Genomic DNA, 20571 nt, shown 5'->3' with positions numbered 1-20571 from the left:
CAGAGGAAGGGGAAGGGACACACCTCTCCCTCCCCTGCTGCACAGCCATCTGTATCGCTGTCCTGAGGACGGCGATACAGATGACTATGGAGATGAGCGCTTCCACAATGGAAGCGTTCTTCTCAGTGTGACACATGTCCTGCCTATAGTTAGTTGCGGGCCGGCGAAAGACCTGGAAAGAGGATGCAACACTCACGCAGCGCCACGGTCTGGGGGTGCCAGGAGTTAAAACCCCCACAGATCAGATATTAAAGGGGTTGTACCACCTCAGACATTGGTGGCATATCACTAAGATGGTGTCAGGTGCATTTCCTACCTCTGGTACCTTCCCCTATCTGTAGAACGGAGCCCCCAAAGTGAGCCCCCCCCCGCTCACTTTTGGGGCCTGTTCTCTGACATTAGTGGCACAACCCCTTTAAATACCTATCCTATCTAACTAGGCCTGCAATATCGCGTTCATCGGTCACATGGCCTAGGCACAGCCCACTCTCATTCAAGTGAATGGGCCTGAGCTGCAATACCAAGCCCAGCCACTACACAAGGGGCGGCGCTGTGCTTGGTAGGCTGCGAGGAGGTTCCAGAGAGCGCTGCGCTGTTTGGTGGGCGTGCCGGGTGGATAGGTCATCAGTATTAGGGCTCATTCACACGACCGTGCCGTGTTTTTGCGGTCCGATGAACAAGCGTTTCGACATCCAACGGTCGCGGGCATGAGCCCTTAAACTGACGGGTGGGTAAACAAGCATTGGGCACTCAGGGCGTACAGGATAGGATGAGCCACAACGGATGAAAAATATTCATTCATAAAAAGCCGACGTCAACGACACATCAAATATTTTATTCATTAATGCATCAAATTATTACAAAATAACAGAAACCTTCAACTCTGAAGAAAACTAGAAAACAAAAAGATTACAAAAATACAGAAAAAAATAAATTCAGCAGAAAGGAAAAATTACTTGCCATTTCCTCAAAAACATCCGTCGGCAAAACTCGGGCCTGACCCGGCAACAGAGTCGCTTTCGGATCAGACCGTCAAAAAAACCGGAAGCTTCGGGAAAAGTCACATAATCCGTCCGGTCTGCGGCGGTATAAAAAGAACGTACAAAACGTCAGCATAGAAACGAGAGCAGGCGGAAAGGGGAGGAGTCATCCCTACCAGCCAATCAGATTCCAATGCAAGTGATCGGCGATCTGATTGGCAGCTATGGATGGCCCCTCCCCTTTGCTCTGCACTAGTGTTTATTTTTAATAAATGAGGTTGTTTTTGCGTATTTGTTGTGTTATGTGCTTTTAATAAAGTTTTATCTTACACAACTTCCTTTATATATTCTTAAAGGAGCCCTCATTTGATACATAGGTGGACATTTCTGAGACACTATTTTACTTCCTTTCACCACGCGTGGATTTGCATATGCCCCGCCCCTATTAAAGGGCCGGTTAACGGATACATATTTGATTCGCAGGGCATGATCGCTCGTGTTTTCTCTCACGAGTGTCCAGCTATCAACGCAAAGCCTAATGCAATTGCATAAATATTAGCACCCCGGCATGGCCATGTTGGTCATGGCAACCAATCAGAACCCATTTTTACTTGGCACTGGAAAAAGTGAACCCTGATTGGTTGTTATGGGCAACAAGGACGCTACTTCCGAGGGGGCACATGAGGATGAACATGCAAGAGAAGTTGCAAAAGTTTTCCATCCCAAAAATTATATATAAAGACTATTTTTTTTAAATTATAATGGTAATATAGATAATACCTATAAGAGGCTAATAATAGAAGTCCTTTAATCCGGCATCACTTGGACCTGGCGGGTGCTGAATGATGAAATATTCTGGATTATCAGATGGATAAGTAGGGCGCATTCACATGTAGGGGAGTTGAGCCACTGCCCTAAACTCAGGATTTCTGGACCATCAGATGGCGGAGTAAAGGGTTTCATTGTATATTACGGCCCAGTTCCCTCAGTTATAGTTTAATCTCTGTCCGGTTAACCCTTAGCCTTCTGGATAACACAACATGGCTGAAAATGTCTAGTAAAATAATACAATTCTAACACTGTCAAAATAGGCAAAATAGAAAAATAGTGAAACTGTCTAAATATACAGTACATAGAAAAAAAAAATCTGGACCCATCCTATCATTGGACGGATCCTATCTCTGCATAGCAACACTTAAGTCCATACATTCTAACAATGCACAATGTAACACATGACTTACAGTAAGATGTGGCGGAACATATGGTGGAGGGCGGAGTTAACAGGTGGAATTGTAGGCGAGTTTCTTGTGCATGCTTACAGGGCTGGGAGGTGACTATTAAAGGGGTTGTCCGTTTCATATGGCTCCTGGGGTAACTCAGGAATCCACTCTCCATTGGCTAAAGCTCACACTCTTCCAAATTAAGGGACCCCTCTGTTCTACAAAGTGAATGCAGTTTAAAAAAGACTTGTCTAACTCCTCATGGGTGGGGCATGACACAGGAATGTCATACTCCACTCCCTCAGTCCATATACTAGGCATAATATGGGGATCTACAAAGAGAAGTCAGGTTAAATAAATTTGTATAAATTCTTCATGGGCAGGGCATGACATGATCCACCCACTCAGTTCATATATTACGTATAACACAGGGTTTTAAGAAGGAGAAGCGGGTTAAATTCATTTGTATGAATTCCTCATGGGCAGGGAAGGCATTATGTCATGCTCCACCCCCTCAGTCCATATACTAGACATAATTTTGGGTTCTACAAAGGCGAAGTAGTCCTCATGGGCGGAGCATCACACAAGCATTATCTCATGTTTCACCCCCTCAGTCTATATACTAGGCATAATCCAAAGTGTTACTTTAAGAGTTATACTAAAAGGGGAACTAGTTTAAATAAATTTGTATAAATTCCTCATGGGCAGGACATAACACAGGCATGGTCATGCTCCACTCCTCAGTCCATATACTAAGTATAACACAGGGTTCTACAAAGGGGAAGTGGTTTAAATAGATTTGTATAAACTCCTCATGGGTGGAGCATGATACAGAAATTATGTTATGCTCCACCCCTTCAGTGCACATACTAGGTATAATCCAAAGTGTCCCTTTAAGGGTTATCCTACTAAGGACATGCCATAAAAGTGTAATTGTCAGGGTCCAACTACTCAGACTTTCACATAACCGCAGAGAGGGCCCCATTACCGATCACTTGCCATGATGAGATTCTCCTAATATTTCCAGTGCTTAACAAACCGCCCCCGCATTACTTATTATACATCTGACGTCACCTCCCAGTTCCCTAATCCATGTACATTATTACAGACCTCACATACTTCGACCATATCACGGGACGGCCCGCCCAAAAAGTTTATATAAAAAAATAAAAAAAACACAAGCAGGAGAGACAAAGTTTCCCCTTCCTGAATCTGAACTGCGCAAAATAAAATCAGGTCCAACCCATTAGCAGTAAATTTAGGGTTAAACCATCATATAGCGCAGGACGTCCGGGACAACAGGCAATCTTCTGTCTCCACTGCTGTAGGATGCAAAAATGTGGCACGTAGAAGAATACATATTTGCAGAGTTATTCGTGGATGCATAGTTTATAGGTATTTCCTCCCAGCAGTTCCCATAATGGGCTTTAAAATAGCTTTTACCATATGCTCCTCCCCTCGGTGGGCACTTAAAGGGAACCTGTCCCCGGGAAATTCACTAATAGACTAGACATAATTCATTGTAGGGCTAGCTCAGCTGAATGTAATGATACCTTTCACTTAGAGATCTGTTACTTCATTTTGGACAAAAAGTACTTATAATCCATATGCAAATGAGCAGTTAATTGCCCTGAGGGCGGGCTCAAACCACTTTGTGCCTTGAACCTCCTGTCTCCCACTTCCTTTGCCAGCCCCTCCCTCACCTCGGGCTTCTACATAGCCATCTTGACCTGTCAATCAAGAAGTAGGGGGAGGGGCTGGCAGAGGAAGCAGGAGGAGCTTGTGCCCGCTCCTCGGGGCACTTACCTGCTCAATTTTCTCCAGATTGAAGCATCAGATCGCTAAGTGAAAGCGATCATTACATTCAGCTGAGCTAGCCCTACAATGCATTATGTCTAGTCTATTAGTGAATTTCCCAGGGACAGGTTCCCTTTAAGGGGGTGTCCAGGATATTAAAAAAAATAATTAAAAATACTAAAAGGAGAAAATAGGTAAGAATTAAATTACCTGGTAAATTTGCCGCTGCTCCAGTGGTCCTACCGGTCTTTGTTGACTCATCCTGCAGTGTTGATGTGCTGTACGTGTGACCAGTGCATCCAATCAATGGCCTCATCGGTACCAAGCCGGAGGACAACGATTGTCTGTAGCGGTCAAGTGCAAATGTACGCTATGTCATGAGTGTAGGACAAGTGAACACAGACTGGTGGGATCACAAATGTGGCATCGGATTTACCAAGTGAGTATAGATCTATTCTTTATTTTACCGAATTCCCTACTTTTGGCAATTGGGGAAACCCCTTCATACATTCAGCAGATCCCCCCCCTTCCCCCCAAAAAAGAGGTCAGAGAACATGATTCCCCATAAGCCCTGACAATGGAGTAGTCCTCGGCTTATGGAGTCAAGGGGGTGGGATCATTTCATCTCCTTACTGGGAATTCGGGATACAATTTAAAGGGGTATTCCCATTACCAAAGGGTAGGCTATAAATGTCTCATAGAGGCTGGTCCCACATTTGGGTCTTGCACTTATATCAAGAAAGAAGGTCCCCTAAACCTGCTCCCTCCTTGTTTGAACATAGCATGAATGGAGAGGTGGGTACGGCTATAGGCATCTCTCTTCGTTCACTCCTACTGGAGTTGGCGCGTGGCTCTTGTTCTTGACATTGGTGCCAGTTCCAGACATGGAACTTGTATCCATCACACATTGATGACACATCCAGGAGATGTGCCTCATTAAAAAACACCTGAAGGGGTGAAGTGTGACACAGCAGCACCAAAAAGAGAACAGTAATCATGTGTCCTAGATTGTCCACCCCTTTTTTATAATACTGTCACAGGAGGTACCACTCAACAGCCCAAGATGTAGATTGCGACCCCATCAATGTAGACAATGGGACCAAAAAGAAATACAAAAATATATTTTGGCTGTGTGCGCACTTAGGACTCCAAATAAGGTCTTGCTTTCTCCAAACCTTCTTTCAAAAATTTTACATACGTGGAAGTGGACACATCTTCCAAACCATCAGTGAAACTGAACAGGCTGGAGTCCACTTCTTCTGGCTTCACGGAGGTGATATCTAGAAAATAGTTGGCGTTAATATGGTGCACGATGGTTCCATTAGGAAGACAGATCATCATCTCCACGGGAAAGTTATATTTTTCCAGGTGGAGAGAGGCGTAGGTTGCATACGAATGGTTTCCTTTGTTGCTTTTAAGTTCCTCAAGTTCTTTCACCAGCGACCAACTACTGATGAAGCTCTCGTTGAGCAGAGCAAGGACGGGCAAACTCTCCAGGACGGTCTCCCGGAGAGTTCGCCCCGAACCTCAGCAGGACTGATCGTCCAACGCGCCCCAAAGTAAGATAGAGTGCACAAGTTTATTTTCAGCAAACGCTCTATCGAAAGCTTCCTTGAATGGAAAATAGGAGACCTTCTTAAAAGGGTACATGGTGACTTCAAGTTTTTTGGCGGCATCTTCCCAGCTTATCTCAGACTCCCAGGTTATCTCCTCGAATACAAATTCTAGAGGTTCCCCATCAGGATTCCTGCTATCGATCATGTTCCCGTTTTCATCGTAGATCACCGAGGGGATGGAAGGACCCAAAGACTCCAATTCCATCTGGGGCAGGTAGCCGATGTCCACCTCCATGTTGCTGCTTTCACTGGCTCCATACAGCCATTCCATGTCCACATTCAGAGTCCGGTTATTTGGGACAAAGAGCTTGAAGTATCGCACGTGCGAAGCGTCCTTGGAGATGACTAATTGGCCGGTGAACTGACCAGGAGAAAACCAGAAAGGGAAATTTGGTGGCTCGTTAAGCTGGAACTCGGCATGGATACGAAACACAATATCATAGTAGAAGTCACTGAGGGCTCGGATACAAGCCACCGATCCTTGAGGTGCAAACCTTGTCTTGACGAACGGACGAGGGTGAAACATAGACAGAAGTTTATGGATGAGGACTTCTTTCCCTTTTGGAGGTGGAGGATAAATTCTATTATTAGGTAAGTAACCGGTGAAGATATTGAGCTCACTAGGGATGATCCACCAAGGATCTCCAAGATCTACTTTATTTTTCGGTGGGAGGAAGGCCTTGAACTGCCGGGCAAAAACCACAGTGTCGGGCACTACTGGTGTGGTCCAGTTTCGCAGTCCCGAAAGAGCATTGTTGGTGATTCCTAAGAACCCGTCTTTGCTCTTGGTCATGGTCTCCATGAGCAGAGGCTGAAACCGAGCAGCCACGGTTAGTGCCTCCCCATTTGGATCCAAGTTTTCCTCTTCCTCGTAGTCGAATGCTGGAGAAATCCCTGTAAACTTTTCGGCAATAGGTCTGAACTCTTCAGGACTTATGTACAGATCCTTGTCAGCATCGAGTGAAGAGAAGAGCAAGAGACCCTCCATACCCAAAGTGCGCAGAGCAGCCTCATGGTGTTTCACTAGTTCATTATCGCGGTATAACCGAACTCCGACCACCGTGACCACGAGCAATGCGAGGATTAATGTCCACCTGAAGCACTTTAGGCAAAGAGAGGATTTTTTTTCTTTCTTGACTTTCTCTTTGTCCACAGTTTCTTGACGTGCGGCATTCTTCAGTTCTGTGTCTTTCTTCCTTTTGCGAAGATCAGTTGTCATATCTGAAAATAAGAAGAAAACTTTATTATATGACATCCTCAATAAAAAGTTATAGGTACGCTAGAACAAAGCAAATAAATCGAGCAATGTACGATAAATGACTGCCAAAAATATTATAATAATCTATTTTATCTACGGCCACCATATTTCTCAGCGTTTTACAATTCGGAGGGTGCACAACAGGACTACGGGATAATATACAAATGAAACACTAGGAGTGAGGGCCCTGCTCACAAGAGCTTACAATCTATGAGGAAATGGGGGTGACACAGACTGGTCCAGCCATCTTTGAACAAAATAGACTACTGCAGATGGGGAGAATGAGGGGCCGGGTGGGGTGACCAGTCAGTTTAAGAAACATAATAAGTCTGCCTAAAAAGATGTGTTTTAAGGCATGTGTAAAGGTAAGAAGAGTTATGCTCCTATGTACAAGAATACTGTTCCTATGTACAAGAATATAACTACTATAATACTGCCCCCTATGTACAAGAATATAACTACTATAATACTGCATCCTATATACAAGAATATAACTACTATAATACTGCTCCTATGTACAAGAATATAACTACTATAATACTGCTCCTATGTACAAGAATATAACTACTATAATACTGCTCCTATGTACAAGAATATAACTACTATAATACTGCTCCTATGTACAAGAATATAACTACTATAATACTGCTCCTATGTACAAGAATATAACTACTATAATACTGCCTCCTATGTACAAGAATATAACTACTATAATACTGCATCCTATATACAAGAATATAACTACTATAATACTGCTCCTATGTACAAGAATATAACTACTATAATACTGCTCCTATGTACAAGAATATAACTACTATAATACTGCTCCTATGTACAAGAATATAACTACTATAATACTGCTCCTATGTACAAGAATATAACTACTATAATACTGCTCCTATGTACAAGAATATAACTACCATAATACTGCTTCTATGTACAAGAATATAACTACTATAATACTGCTCCTATGTACAAGAATATAACTACTATAATACTGCTCCTATGTACAAGAATATAACTACTATAATACTGCCTACTATGTACAAGAATATAACTACTATAATACTGCTCCTATGTACAAGAATATAACTACTATAATACTGCTCCTATGTACAAGAATATAACTACTATAATACTACTCCTATGTACAAGAATATAATGTCACGAGGGTATCAAGAGCCACGTCTGACTCCGTTATACCTGGGGTCAGGAGGTCGCAGCGGGTGGCTGCGCGCTCTATATCTAAAGATCATGGTGTTTCTTAGTTATTGTTTTCTGTGTTTGCCTTGCTATCCTTTTTGTCTCTCTCAGGGATCCGTAGCTTCTCCTCCTCAGCTGTTTCGTGTCTGCCACTCCCTACCTCCTTATATTCTCCCCTCACACTTCTCTAGTTGCCAGTTATAGAGCTTCCTGCCTGGACATCTATACTGACCCACTGGAGTGGTTAATCCTGGTTGTTGTTCCTGTGTGCTACCCTCCGGATCCCTGTTTGGCTTATTGTTGTCTCCTGTTGTCGCCCACCTGGGAATATATGTTGAGTCTGTGTTGTCTGTCCTCCCCTTGGTGTTTTCCCTTAGAGTTAGTGGTGCGGACTAGTGTTCCCATCGCCCTGTTCACTACCTAGGGCTCAGCTCAGGGAAAGCCAGGGCTTTAGGCACGTGATCGGCGTACGGGTGAGGAACCCGTCTAGGGACGTCAGGGCAGCCAGGTGCCAGCCGCCAGGTGAGTCAGGGGTCACCATCTTCCCTCTCACTTGGGCAGGGCCTTCCTCGTTCCCTTCCTCTGTGTCACGTATGTGATAGCCACGCCGACCGTGATATATAACTACTATAATACTGCTCCTATGTACAAGAATATAACTACTATAATACTGCCTCCTATGTACAAGAATATAACTACTATAATACTGCCTCCTATGTACAAGAATATAACTACTATAATACAGCTCCTATGTACAAGAATATAACTACTATAATACTGCCTCCTATGTACAAGAATATAACTACTATAATACTGCCTCCTATGTACAAGAATATAACTACTATAATACTGCCTCCTATGTACAAGAATATAACTACTATAATACAGCTCCTATGTACAAGAATATAACTACTATAATACTGCCTCCTATGTACAAGAATATAACTACTATAATACTGCCTCCTATGTACAAGAATATAACTACTATAATACTGCCTCCTATGTACAAGAATATAACTACTATAATACTGCCTCCTATGTACAAGAATATAACTACTATAATACTGCTCCTATGTACAAGAATATAACTACTATAATACTGCCTCCTATGTATAAGAATATAACTACTATAATACTGCCTCCTATGTACAAGAATATAACTACTATAATACTGCCTCCTATGTACAAGAATATAACTACTATAATACTGCTCCTATGTACAAGAATATAACTACTATAATACTGCTCCTATGTATAAGAATATAACTACTATAATACTGCTCCTATGTACAAGAATATAACTACTATAATACTGCCTCCTATGTACAAGAATATAACTACTATAATACAGCTCCTATGTACAAGAATATAACTACTATAATACTGCTCCTATGTACAAGAATATAACTACTATAATACTGCCTCCTATGTACAAGAATATAACTACTATAATACTGCTCCTATGTACAAGAATATAACTACTATAATACTGCTCCTATGTACAAGAATATAACTACTATAATACTGCCTCCTATGTACAAGAATATAACTACTATAATACAGCTCCTATGTACAAGAATATAACTACTATAATACTGCTCCTATGTACAAGAATATAACTACTATAATACTGCCTCCTATGTACAAGAATATAACTACTATAATACTGCTCCTATGTACAAGAATATAACTACTATAATACTGCCTCCTATGTACAAGAATATAACTACTATAATACTGCCTCCTATGTACAAGAATATAACTACTATAATACTGCCTCCTATGTACAAGAATATAACTACTATAATACTGCTCCTATGTACAAGAATATAACTACTATAATACTGCTCCTATGTACAAGAATATAACTACTATAATACTGCCTCCTATGTACAAGAATATAACTACTATAATACTGCCTCCTATGTACAAGAATATAACTACTATAATACTGCTCCTATGTACAAGAATATAACTACTATAATACTGCTCCTATGTACAAGAATATAACTACTATAATACTGCTCCTATGTACAAGAATATAACTACTATAATACTGCTCCTATGTACAAGAATATAACTACTATAATACTGCCTCCTATGTACAAGAATATAACTACTATAATACTGCTCCTATGTACAAGAATATAACTACTATAATACTGCTCCTATGTACAAGAATATAACTACTATAATACTGCTCCTATGTACAAGAATATAACTACTATAATACTGCTCCTATGTACAAGAATATAACTACTATAATACTGCCTCCTATGTACAAGAATATAACTACTATAATACTGCTCCTATGTACAAGAATATAACTACTATAATACTGCTCCTATGTACTAGAATATAACTACTATAATACTGCCTCCTATGTACAGGAATATAACTACTATAATACTGCTCCTATGTACAGGAATATAACTACTATAATACTGCCTCCTATGTACAAGAATATAACTACTATAATACTGCTCCTATGTACAAGAATATAACTACTATAATACTGCCCCTATATACAAGAATATAACTACTATAATACTGCCTCCTATGTACAAGAATATAACTACTATAATACTGCCTCCTATGTACAAGAATATAACTACTATAATACATCCACTGTGGAGAACATAGAGTTAATTCTTCATAAAAAGGGTATTGTTGCAGTTTATATGACAACTGTATACATGGATGTGACGGTATAATCCATTCGATGTCAGGAATATGTGATGAACCGTCCCTGAAATAAACCAGGCGCAGCTCTCTCGCCTCTGGGCTCATTCACTCTTGATGATAAAGCTCTGCAGCTCGGAATAACAACACATTTATTATAGTCTATATATACATATACAGAAAATACACACATACGGTATATGTAGCAGAGCTGTCACTGTACGGTCCTTTTTGTACACAGTATATTGCTTTCTATTGTATCGCTCAGTGCACACTGAGCCGTGTGCAGACAATGCTATAGATTTTGCAGCTTTTCACAAACCCATGAGAATCAATCTAAGTAGAAGTTTAGCCTGGGGGCGTTCTCCTCGATCAGTGCCGATACCGGGCTCATGGGCCTGAGGCCTGTCATTAGCCTCCTCTCGTCTCTGCATTGTGAACAGAGTTAGATCTCTGAGCCCCGGAGTTATCCTACTGTGTGCAGCCTCAAAGGCATTTTTCTGATGAGGGGGGGGGGAGTCTTTCAGATCCTGAGACAGAAGTGACCACATATTCTCTACCGCCATCCCAGAGGCAGGGTGACAACCACTACTGAATGCCATTACTTTCCCAGTACAGGTTGTCATACAGCTCTGAACTGACTCTGAATGGTTTTTAATGCGAATTTAAACGCCAATTTTTGGGGGAAAGCTGGGTGACCCGGGCTATAACGGCGGCCACAAGTCATCGTCACTTAAGAGCGTGTTTACAGGGAGCGTCTCTCAGCCTGGAGGACCAGTCCTGTCCTGTATTACACACACAACTCATTGATATAAAAGGACACTGTGTAATACTTCCTTTGCCCTGTGGTGGCGCTGTGGGAAAACTGAACACTTAGTGCTACTCTACAGACTGCAGCTGATCGATTGAGGTCCCAGCTGAAGGACACTCAGTGATCAGATTACGGTCATGAGGCCCTATAATAAGTAGGGATTGTCCAAAGTGGAGCACCCCTTTAAGGTTTGTGGTCCACCTATATACAAGAGGTCATCTGCAGATACCACCAAAAGTGGTCGGATCTTTCAAAATATCTATGATCATGCTATCCAAACATTCTGCCCCGCTGTGTTATTGCAGTAGGGCAAGAGGAACCTCTCTGGCTCCTCCGGGGATGGACACAAAGATCAAACATGAGGTTCTCCAGGCCTCCTAGGTATCTCTGGTGGGTGATCTCATTGACAGATGCCACCCATGGAGACAGGAGAACCAGATCTGAAAAAAAAAAATGTGGGGAGGAAGTGTTGGGAACAGGGGAGGCTCACAAAAAGTCCTGGACTGTTGGATAACACAGCTGGTAGGGTGAGAACCATCTGTAGACCTCAGGGGGGGGGGGAAACCTCGTCAGCTTCAGATGGGGTCACCCCTTCTTTAAATCCATGACCCCTGTTGTGGTCAGCTCCATCACTGAGCGGACAATCCAGAAGGTCAGGACGGCCCATGAAATATTTAGGGTTTTAGAAGTAAAAGGACAATTTGGAAGAAACTGCTAGAGTGTGGTCGGTGGTGGTCTCCTGGAGCCTCTGATTTAAGGGGGTTCTCCGCTCTTCTACCATCTGGTCAAAGAAAACTTCCAACAGGGTGGAGCCAAGTTTAGCATGAAATGGGCTACAGGGGGCACAGGTTGGGTCAATTTAAAGGGGTTATCCCTATATATAAAGTTATGACATCCCACTAGAATGGGGCACCATACCGGAGCACCTTGTATGGAGCGGTGGTCACGCATACGCAGGTTTATGGGCGCGCAGCGTAGTCAGCTATTTCCCTCAGTCCCACAGGCATTGCATGGAACGGAAGCGATCCATTCAAATATGGGCAGGGGAACCCGTTCTTGTGGTGGTCGGTGTGGGACCCACCAGTCAGACCCCCCTCAGCGATCACCTGTGGGCCAATGCAACGGAGTGCCGGGGGTCAAGGTGGCTACTGCAGGGGGCAGGGCAGTGCTGGATACCATGGTGGGTTGTCCGTCTCGTATGGTGGGGTGGTGTCATATCAAGCTAGGGTAGGTAGAGTGGAGAACTCCTTTAAGAAACTTAAAAGAACCAAGAGAGTGTCCGAGGTCAGGACAAGACCAGTAAGAACCTAGGGCAAGACTCTACGCATGACTCCACGGCGCCAAAGAGTCCGGCGCAATCACAACGGGCGCCAAACGCAGTAGTAGAGTGACCCATGATAGATGGAAGGATGGAAAGTAAAAAAAAAAAAAAGTCTCCCCCCCCCCCCCCCATCTACATTATGTGCGTGCACTGACAGAGCGCCACCTGGAGGACATAAAATAATAAAGTATCAACACATTGATACAAATTGTAACAGAAATGTATCAAATCATCGACATCTGGTTCCGCTACACTACAAGTTGGCGACTTCTGCGCAAACCGACGGCGCGGGCTGGGGGAAGGCATACGCCACCGCCATGGTCCTTAGACATCTATGGAGACGGGGCAGGAGTCAGAGGAAAGACGCAGAATAAAACCTCCACTCCTCAGAGATTCCAGTAGAAGTCATTGGGCAGCTATACAGAGCGAAGACACGGCAGATCGCCCCCTACAGCCCGACAGTGGCTAGAATAATAGGAATACATGCTGCTGATGGAGCTGCTTACCTCCCACACTCCCAGCCAGAATGAACTGCTGCCTGCACACAGGGCCTCACTATCTCACCCAGGGGGTGGGGGAGCCCAAACCCTTGCTGCACGTCCTCTCACCCCTCGGATCCTCTGCCCGGCAGGGTCTACATCTCCCAGAGTAATCTCTCCAGATGACCATACCTCACTGTCTGCAGGCGCTCCATAAGAATGAAAAGAGCGAAGTAGAGCTTTACATCCCCCCCCCATTCGGCGGCACAGTGGTACGGCCGGGGGATGCAGCCTGATAGCGTCGTACGTGACGGTCCCACCGGGTTAACGCCTTCCTCACCGGTGTAATTTGAGTTGGGGGCGCGTCCATCCTGTGTGGATGGGAGGGGGTGGGGGGCGCATCCATTCTGTGTGGATGGGAGGGGAAGCTGGAGATGTTAACTCCTTCTGTGCCTTACTTCCACAGAGAACCTGATGGTGGTATAACCTTATGGCATCAGTATTTGGGCTCCACCATGGCCTCTGTATTGTGTTCTGGGGCAGCAGCATATGGTGGTATTATTTGGCCACTGTATAGAGTTATTATTTCACCGCTCTGTGGTGGTATTGTTCGGGCACTATCACTATGGTGGAGATTTATCATCTCCCTTAGCCGTTTTTCTGGCGTAAAAATTAGCAAACGACGCGTTTGCAACTTTTTAAATGCCACTTGGTTTGGTATGGTTTTTGCGCTGCCCTCGCCACTTCCGAAAAGATGTAAGGCGAGAGCCGGGACGCGGCACATTTATCCTCATTTATTCCAGTTCTTCGTTCTGGCGCATGGACTGCTGGAGCGTGAGAGGACTGAGCCCGCCATATATCTCCCCCTATGTGGGAGCGCGGCATGGGGGTATTATTTGGCAACTATGTGGTGACATTTGTGGTTACGGTATTGAGGTATTATTTGTCCATTGTATGACGGTATCATTTGGCCCGGTGTGGTATTGTTATTTCGCCACTGTTTAGAATTTTTTTTTGGACACTATGTGATGGTATTATCTGAGCACAGTATGACGGTATAATTTAAGCACTGTATAATGCTAGTAGTTGGGCACTGTATGGCAGTATTATTTGAGCTCTGTATATGATGTTAGTTGAGTACTATATGGCAGTATTATTTGAGCACTGTATATGATGTTAGTTGGGTACTATATGGCAGTATTATTTGAGCACTGTATATGATGTTAGTTGGGTACTATATGGCAGTATTATTTTAACACTGTATATGATGTTAGTTGGGTACTATATGGCAGTATTATTTTAACACTGTATATGATGTTAGTTGGGTACTATATGGCAGTATTATTTGAGCTCTGTATATGATGTTAGTTGGGCACTATATGGCAGTATTTGAGCTCTGTATATGCTGTCAGGTGGGCACTGTATGGCAGTATTATTTGAGCACTGTATATGAGATTAGTTGGACACTATGTTATGGTATTAATTGAGCACAGTATGACGGTATAATATGAGCACTGTATATGCTGTTTGGTGGGCACTATATGATGGTATGATTTAAGCACTGTATAATGCTAGTAGTTGGGTACTGTATGGCAGTATTATTTGAGCACTGTATATGATGTTAGTTGGGTACTATATGGCAGTATTATTTGAGCACTGTATATGATGTTAGTTGGGTACTATATGGCAGTATTATTTGAGCTCTGTATATGATGTTAGTTGGGTACTATATGGCAGTATTATTTGAGCTCTGTATATGATGTTAGTTGGGCACTATATGGCAGTATTTGAGCTCTGTATATGCTGTCAGGTGGGCACTGTATGGCAGTATTATTTTAACACTGTATATGATGTTAGTTGGGCACTGTATGGCAGTATTATTTTAACACTGTATATGATGTTAGTTGGGTACTATATGGCAGTATTATTTGAGCACTGTATGGCGGTACTCTATGGGCACTAGCCTTTTCTAAGAGTGGATGTTTCAGGTGCGTATCCTCATATACTTCACTATGATAACCATGCTTTTGGAAATAGCCCGAATACCGCACCCTGGAGTCTTCCCGCCACCGTCTGCGGTCTGTCAGTGTGCGGTATGTATATGTCAGTAACTGATCCGTGTGTGCGATTATTACAGCGGACACACGGACGCCTGCCACATTCTGATACACACCTTCTATCAGTCTCGTCAGGCCGGGGAGAGGATGACTGTAGGACCGGAGAACACAATCTATTGCTCTCTGTTATCAGCCATTTCAGGCCGGGGAGACTAGTGCCAACTTTAGGGTTACTGGCCCTTTAAGTGCCGAACACCTGGGATAAGTTTCCTCCTGGTCTGGGAGTTTTCTCTGCTTATCAACACGCCGACCAATCAGGGCTCAGGTTGCAGTGTAAGAGAGCGGCGCTGCTATTGGGGGGTCCGCTTACATTTCAGTGAGGGGTGAACTCTGGTGCACAGCTTACACGTGCCCTGGGGGCGGATAGGAGGGCTGCTATCATTCACATTGCTGCTGCTGGAGGTGGGGGTCTGCCCAGTGCCAGGAGGCAACCTGCAAAGGCCTTTCTGCTTTGTTTTCCTGCAGCTGTTTCTAAAACAATGGCTTCTACTGAGCTGAAAGAGGAGCTGAACTGTTCCATCTGCCTGAGCATTTACACCGAACCCGCCATGCTGAACTGCGGCCACAACTTCTGCCGGGTGTGCATCAGCCGCGTCCTGGACACCCAGGAAGAAGCGGGCGTTTACAGCTGTCCCGAATGCCGAGCCGAACACACAAGCCGCCCTTCAGTGCAGAAGAACATGAAGCTATGCAATATAGTCGAGTGCTTCTTGTCCTCCAGGCCGGTGCAGGAGCAAGCCGGGATCTTTTGTACCTATTGTGTGCATTGTCCTGTGCCGGCGGTCAAGACGTGCCTACAATGTGAGACTTCCCTGTGTGACGTCCACCTAGGGGCACACAGCAAGCTGGTGGAGCACACACTGACCGAGCCAACGACGTCTTTGGAAAACAGAAAATGTTCCATCCATAAGAAATTACTGGAGTACTACTGCAGCCAGGATGCTACATGCATCTGCGTATCCTGCTGCGCCTTCGGAGAACATCGGGGGCATCAGGTGGCTCTTCTCTACGAGGCCTCCAAGAAGAAGAAGGAGAAACTGAGGAAGGTCATGGAGAAGCTGACCTCGAAGAGAGAAGAGACCGAAAAGAGGGTGCAAAGTTTACAGGAACACCGGCAAAAAGTGGAAGAGAAGGCATCGACCATCACCGAGAGGGTTACCCTCTTGTTCAAGGAGATTCGAGAAGAGTTGGAGGTCTTGGAGAAGAAGGTCTTGAGCGAGATCTCCAGTCAAGAGGAGCAGGTTTGCCTTCACGTGACCGACCTCATCCAACAACTGGAGGTGGAGAAAGAAGAGTTGACCAAGAAGATGCAATGCATCGAAGAGTTGTGCAACGTCACCGACCCGTTGACCGTCTTGCAAGGACGGGAGTCGGAGACCGCCAACTGTTACGTCGCTGAGGACGGAGAACATGGCGAGAAGAAGAGAGATGACAAGAAGGTCCAGGCCGTGTGCGATCTGGATGAAGGTCTGATCTCGGTGATGCTACACACGGCCTTAACGGACATCGTGACCGGTCTAAATGTCAAGAGAGGCTTCAACATGAAGGTGGCCTCCAATATAATACTGGACGTCAACACGGCCGGGGACTACGTAGCGGTGTCCCGGGACTTGAAAATGGCCTCCTGGTCAGAGACTAAGCAGTGCCGACCCAAGACCCCGGAGCGGTTCGTCAATTATCACATATTAAGCACCAGGATATTCACCACTGGACAGAATTACTGGGAGGTGGAGACTAGCGAATCCGGCTACTGGATGGTGGGACTGGCCTACCCAAGTATCGAGAGAAAAGGAGACCGGGCCGTGACCGGCTACAACAAAAAGTCCTGGTGCCTGCGGATGTCGGATAAGATGCACTCGGCCATACACGACTCGAAGATTAACCCTCTGTTCCCCGACACATCGGTGCAAAGGCTCGGCATCTACCTGGACTACGAGGCGGGCCGTCTGTCCTTCTACCAGGTGTGTGAGTCCATCAGGCATCTGCACACCTTCATCGCGCACTTCACAGAGCCTCTTCACGCCGCCTTCTGCGTGTATAATAATTCTTGGGTCCGGATCAGGAGCTGAGACGTCTTGACTTTATGACCTTGGGTGGTCACGGTGCTGATGGGATTGGGTGGTGATGAGGGATATTGTCTTGTATCGCAACTGCCGGGGGTCAGTGTCTGGGCTGTGCCGCTTCTACATGGTGTAATACAATGAGGGGCCCTGCGTTTCGAGCTTAGTACTTGCTGCTATTTTACACATTGATACACAAGACTCTTTTGCTACGAGAATTTTTTTTTACTATTTGTAGGTACATGCGAGATACCCCAATAATAGAGCTCTGAAGTCACCACTAGGGGCAGTGGTGTAGCTACAGGGGGTGAAGGGGTTACAAAACACAGGACCTGTCACTTCTCCAGACGTGGAGACACTTGCTTTCCCCATGTAATAGTAATTCTGGAGTATCTGTTCTTATGACTCTATGTTGTGCGGTTCCTTTATTATTCCTCCTAGAAGTTATGAATAAATTGCTAGGAACTTGCAATAAAGGTCCAGATGGATGTCACTAGTTAGAGTTCCCAAATAGTCCGACTCCATCCATTCGGTGCTGCCAGGGACATCTAGACCTTCATTGCAAACTGCTTTTAATTCACTCATAACTTCTAGCAGGAATAATAGAGGAATGGCACAACATTGAGTCATTAGAATAGATGCTCCAGAATTACTATTACATGGGGATGCATGCAATTGCTAAAGCAGACATGTCAGGAGAGGGGACGGGTCCTCAACCACAGGGGGTACTATAAATTGCATGTAATAGCTGGGGGGGGGGGGGGGGTGTCTGCTAAGGATTCTGCAGGCAGGTGGGGGGGGGGGGTGCTCTCTGCAGCTTGTACATTTTTGGTAGAATGTATCTTAAGGAACGTTTCCACACAAAACTAGAAAAAAAAAACGGAAAAAGTCAAGCACCCTAAGGCCCCTTTCACACGGGTGAGTTTTCTGCGCGGGTGCAATGCGTGACGTGATCGCATTGAATCCGGACCCATTCATTTCAATGGGGCTGTGTACATGAGCGATGTTTTTCACGCATGACTTGTGCGTTGTGTGAAAATCGCAGCAAGCTCTATATTGTGCGTTTTTCACGCAACGCAGGCCCCATAGAAGTGAATGGGGCTGCGTGAAAATCGCATTGCATCCGCAAGCAAGTGCGGATGCAATGCGATTTTCACGGATGGTTGCTAAGGAGATGATGTGAATAAATAGGGATGAGCCCCGGGACCCCATGAAAGTCCATTTACTTTATTATTTTCCATTATAACATGGTTATAATGGAAAATAATAGCATTTTTTAATACAGAATGCTTACTAAAATGACCATTGAGGGTTAAAAAATAATAAAAAAAATTACCTCATCCACTTGATCGCGCAGCCGTTATCGTCTTCTTTCTTCTTCTTGCAGGACCTGCGCTGACGTCACCGCGCTCACCACGACATTTTTTCGCGCGATAAAATTTTTATAATGATAGTCTATGGTGTCGCACTGCGACATGCGACGACTGCAATGCGACAGTCGCAAAAGACCCATCCAAAATTGATTTTTCTGCGACTGTCGCAGCATGTTGCATGTCGCAGTGCAACACCATAGACTAGTTGTGCCCAATGTGTTGCGCGACACATGTTGCAGTGTAGTTGTGCCCTTATGTGTCGCGCGACACATGCATCGTGTAGCCCTAGCCTTAGGCTTCTGCTGCAATCTTGGTCACGCCCAAGGCAGGAGTGTCGCCCTGCACGACCTCATTCATTTCTTGGGTGTAGCTGAACCCTAAAAGTTGTATCTGTTTTGGGGAAAGCAGAGCGACAGATTTATCAGGTCTTATACTTTGGTTACACCCAGAGCTGCAATCACAATTCTGCAAGTTTCCTGCAAGCTGGAAGGCTGCAGGACTTTAAATTAGTAATTGCTACCCACCTGCTGGTTCAGTGTCTGTGCAGAGCATGTTCTGCTGTGGTGCATTGTGGGAGGTGTAGTGTTTCCAGCACGCAATGTGCAGTAGCCATGATCTCCCATGATGCATTGCACCATCTTTGTAAGTGATGGAGGCCCTGAATAGGCAGATTTTGGATTATTGGGGTCTGTGATCCAAGATCCCCCATGACCACTAGCCGACCCTCCCCCCGAAAGGGACCTTAAAATATTACTTCTAATTTGCGAATTTGTTTCATATTCCTCACTATTTTCAAGATCTCTGCTTGCTGTTGATATCCCGAGCTTGAAAACCTGTCCTGGCCTAATACGTCTGACAGCTGAGGGTCTGGACACAATTGCATCCAGTCTCCTGCCCTGTAACAAATGTATGCAGCACTGGGCGCCACTGTAACAAACCCTCAGCTGTCAGAAGTATTGTGTTAGATTGGATCTTGCTGTCAACGAATGTGAACATTCCGAAGCACAGATCTCGAAAACAGTGAGGAATTGAAACACAAAGTATATTAGAAAATTGCAGAACTTTTCATTATACAACTTATTATTTTTTGACGTATGACAAGACCGTCCCTTTAACAGCAAACAATGTATAGCGTGCCTGTTTCCCGTCACAATGGCGACTTGCAGTGTGACAATTTCCATATCGCAGACACACAGGAGCGGTGATTCTGCACAGTCTCTGTAGACGCCACTTATTATTTTACTCATTTACATGGCGCCTGCACATTCCGTGGCGCTGCACATGCGCTTGTCACCCCTGGTCACGTACATTGTTACTGCTGCTGCGGTGAATGGTTTACATTTCTGATATTTTTCACCATCTTGTAAGACTATAATTATCATTTGTGTCGTCCATTCCCAGAAATGCTACAATAAAGAAACATAAAAAATAAATAAACATTTATATGGAGCGGAATCGCTGCCGGCCACTTAAAGGGGCGCTCCCATCGGATAAAGTCATGGTGTGTTGCTAGGATATGCCATCCCTTTATGATCGGTGGATCCGACCTCTGGGACCTCCATGGATCCTCAGAACTGATTCAGTGCTGCACCCCCTTTTATTTAACCCTCTAGTGCCCTGGATGCGCAGCCAGCTCTGTTCACTTGGCTCCTGG

At 44.6% G+C, this 20571-nt stretch overlaps 2 protein-coding genes and 1 long non-coding RNA gene across 4 annotated transcripts; 2 read left to right on the top strand and 1 right to left on the bottom strand.

Moving 5' to 3' along the window:
• Positions 1–791: 791 nt before the first annotated feature.
• Positions 792–4538, top strand: LOC121000716. Its single transcript, XR_005778882.1, has 2 exons — positions 792–2549; positions 2875–4538. It is a non-coding gene; the product is annotated as an uncharacterized LOC121000716 (long non-coding RNA).
• On the bottom strand, positions 1736–13628 carry SELENON (selenoprotein N). Of its 2 annotated transcripts, none has more exons than XM_040431320.1 (2): positions 13560–13628; positions 1736–6834 (listed from the first exon to the last, which is right to left on the bottom strand). In XM_040431320.1, the coding sequence occupies exon 2, from the start codon at positions 6830–6832 to the stop codon at positions 5138–5140; it is 1695 nt and encodes a 564-aa protein (XP_040287254.1). In that variant the 5' UTR covers positions 6833–6834; positions 13560–13628; the 3' UTR covers positions 1736–5137. The 2 variants fall into 2 exon arrangements, with proteins under 2 accessions (XP_040287254.1, XP_040287253.1); XM_040431319.1 differs by lacking the exon at positions 13560–13628 and adding an exon at positions 13395–13518.
• A 2164-nt stretch (positions 13629–15792) lies between these two features.
• On the top strand, positions 15793–18506 carry LOC121000714 (E3 ubiquitin/ISG15 ligase TRIM25-like). The gene has a single exon (XM_040431318.1). The coding sequence runs from the start codon at positions 15964–15966 to the stop codon at positions 17551–17553; it is 1590 nt and encodes a 529-aa protein (XP_040287252.1). The 5' UTR covers positions 15793–15963; the 3' UTR covers positions 17554–18506.
• The last annotated feature ends 2065 nt before the right edge of the window (positions 18507–20571 follow it).

This window comes from Bufo bufo, chromosome 5, assembly GCF_905171765.1.
Source record: "Bufo bufo chromosome 5, aBufBuf1.1, whole genome shotgun sequence".
NCBI classification, from domain to species: Eukaryota; Metazoa; Chordata; class Amphibia; order Anura; family Bufonidae; genus Bufo; species Bufo bufo.
This window is presented reverse-complemented; position numbering and strand designations above follow the sequence as displayed.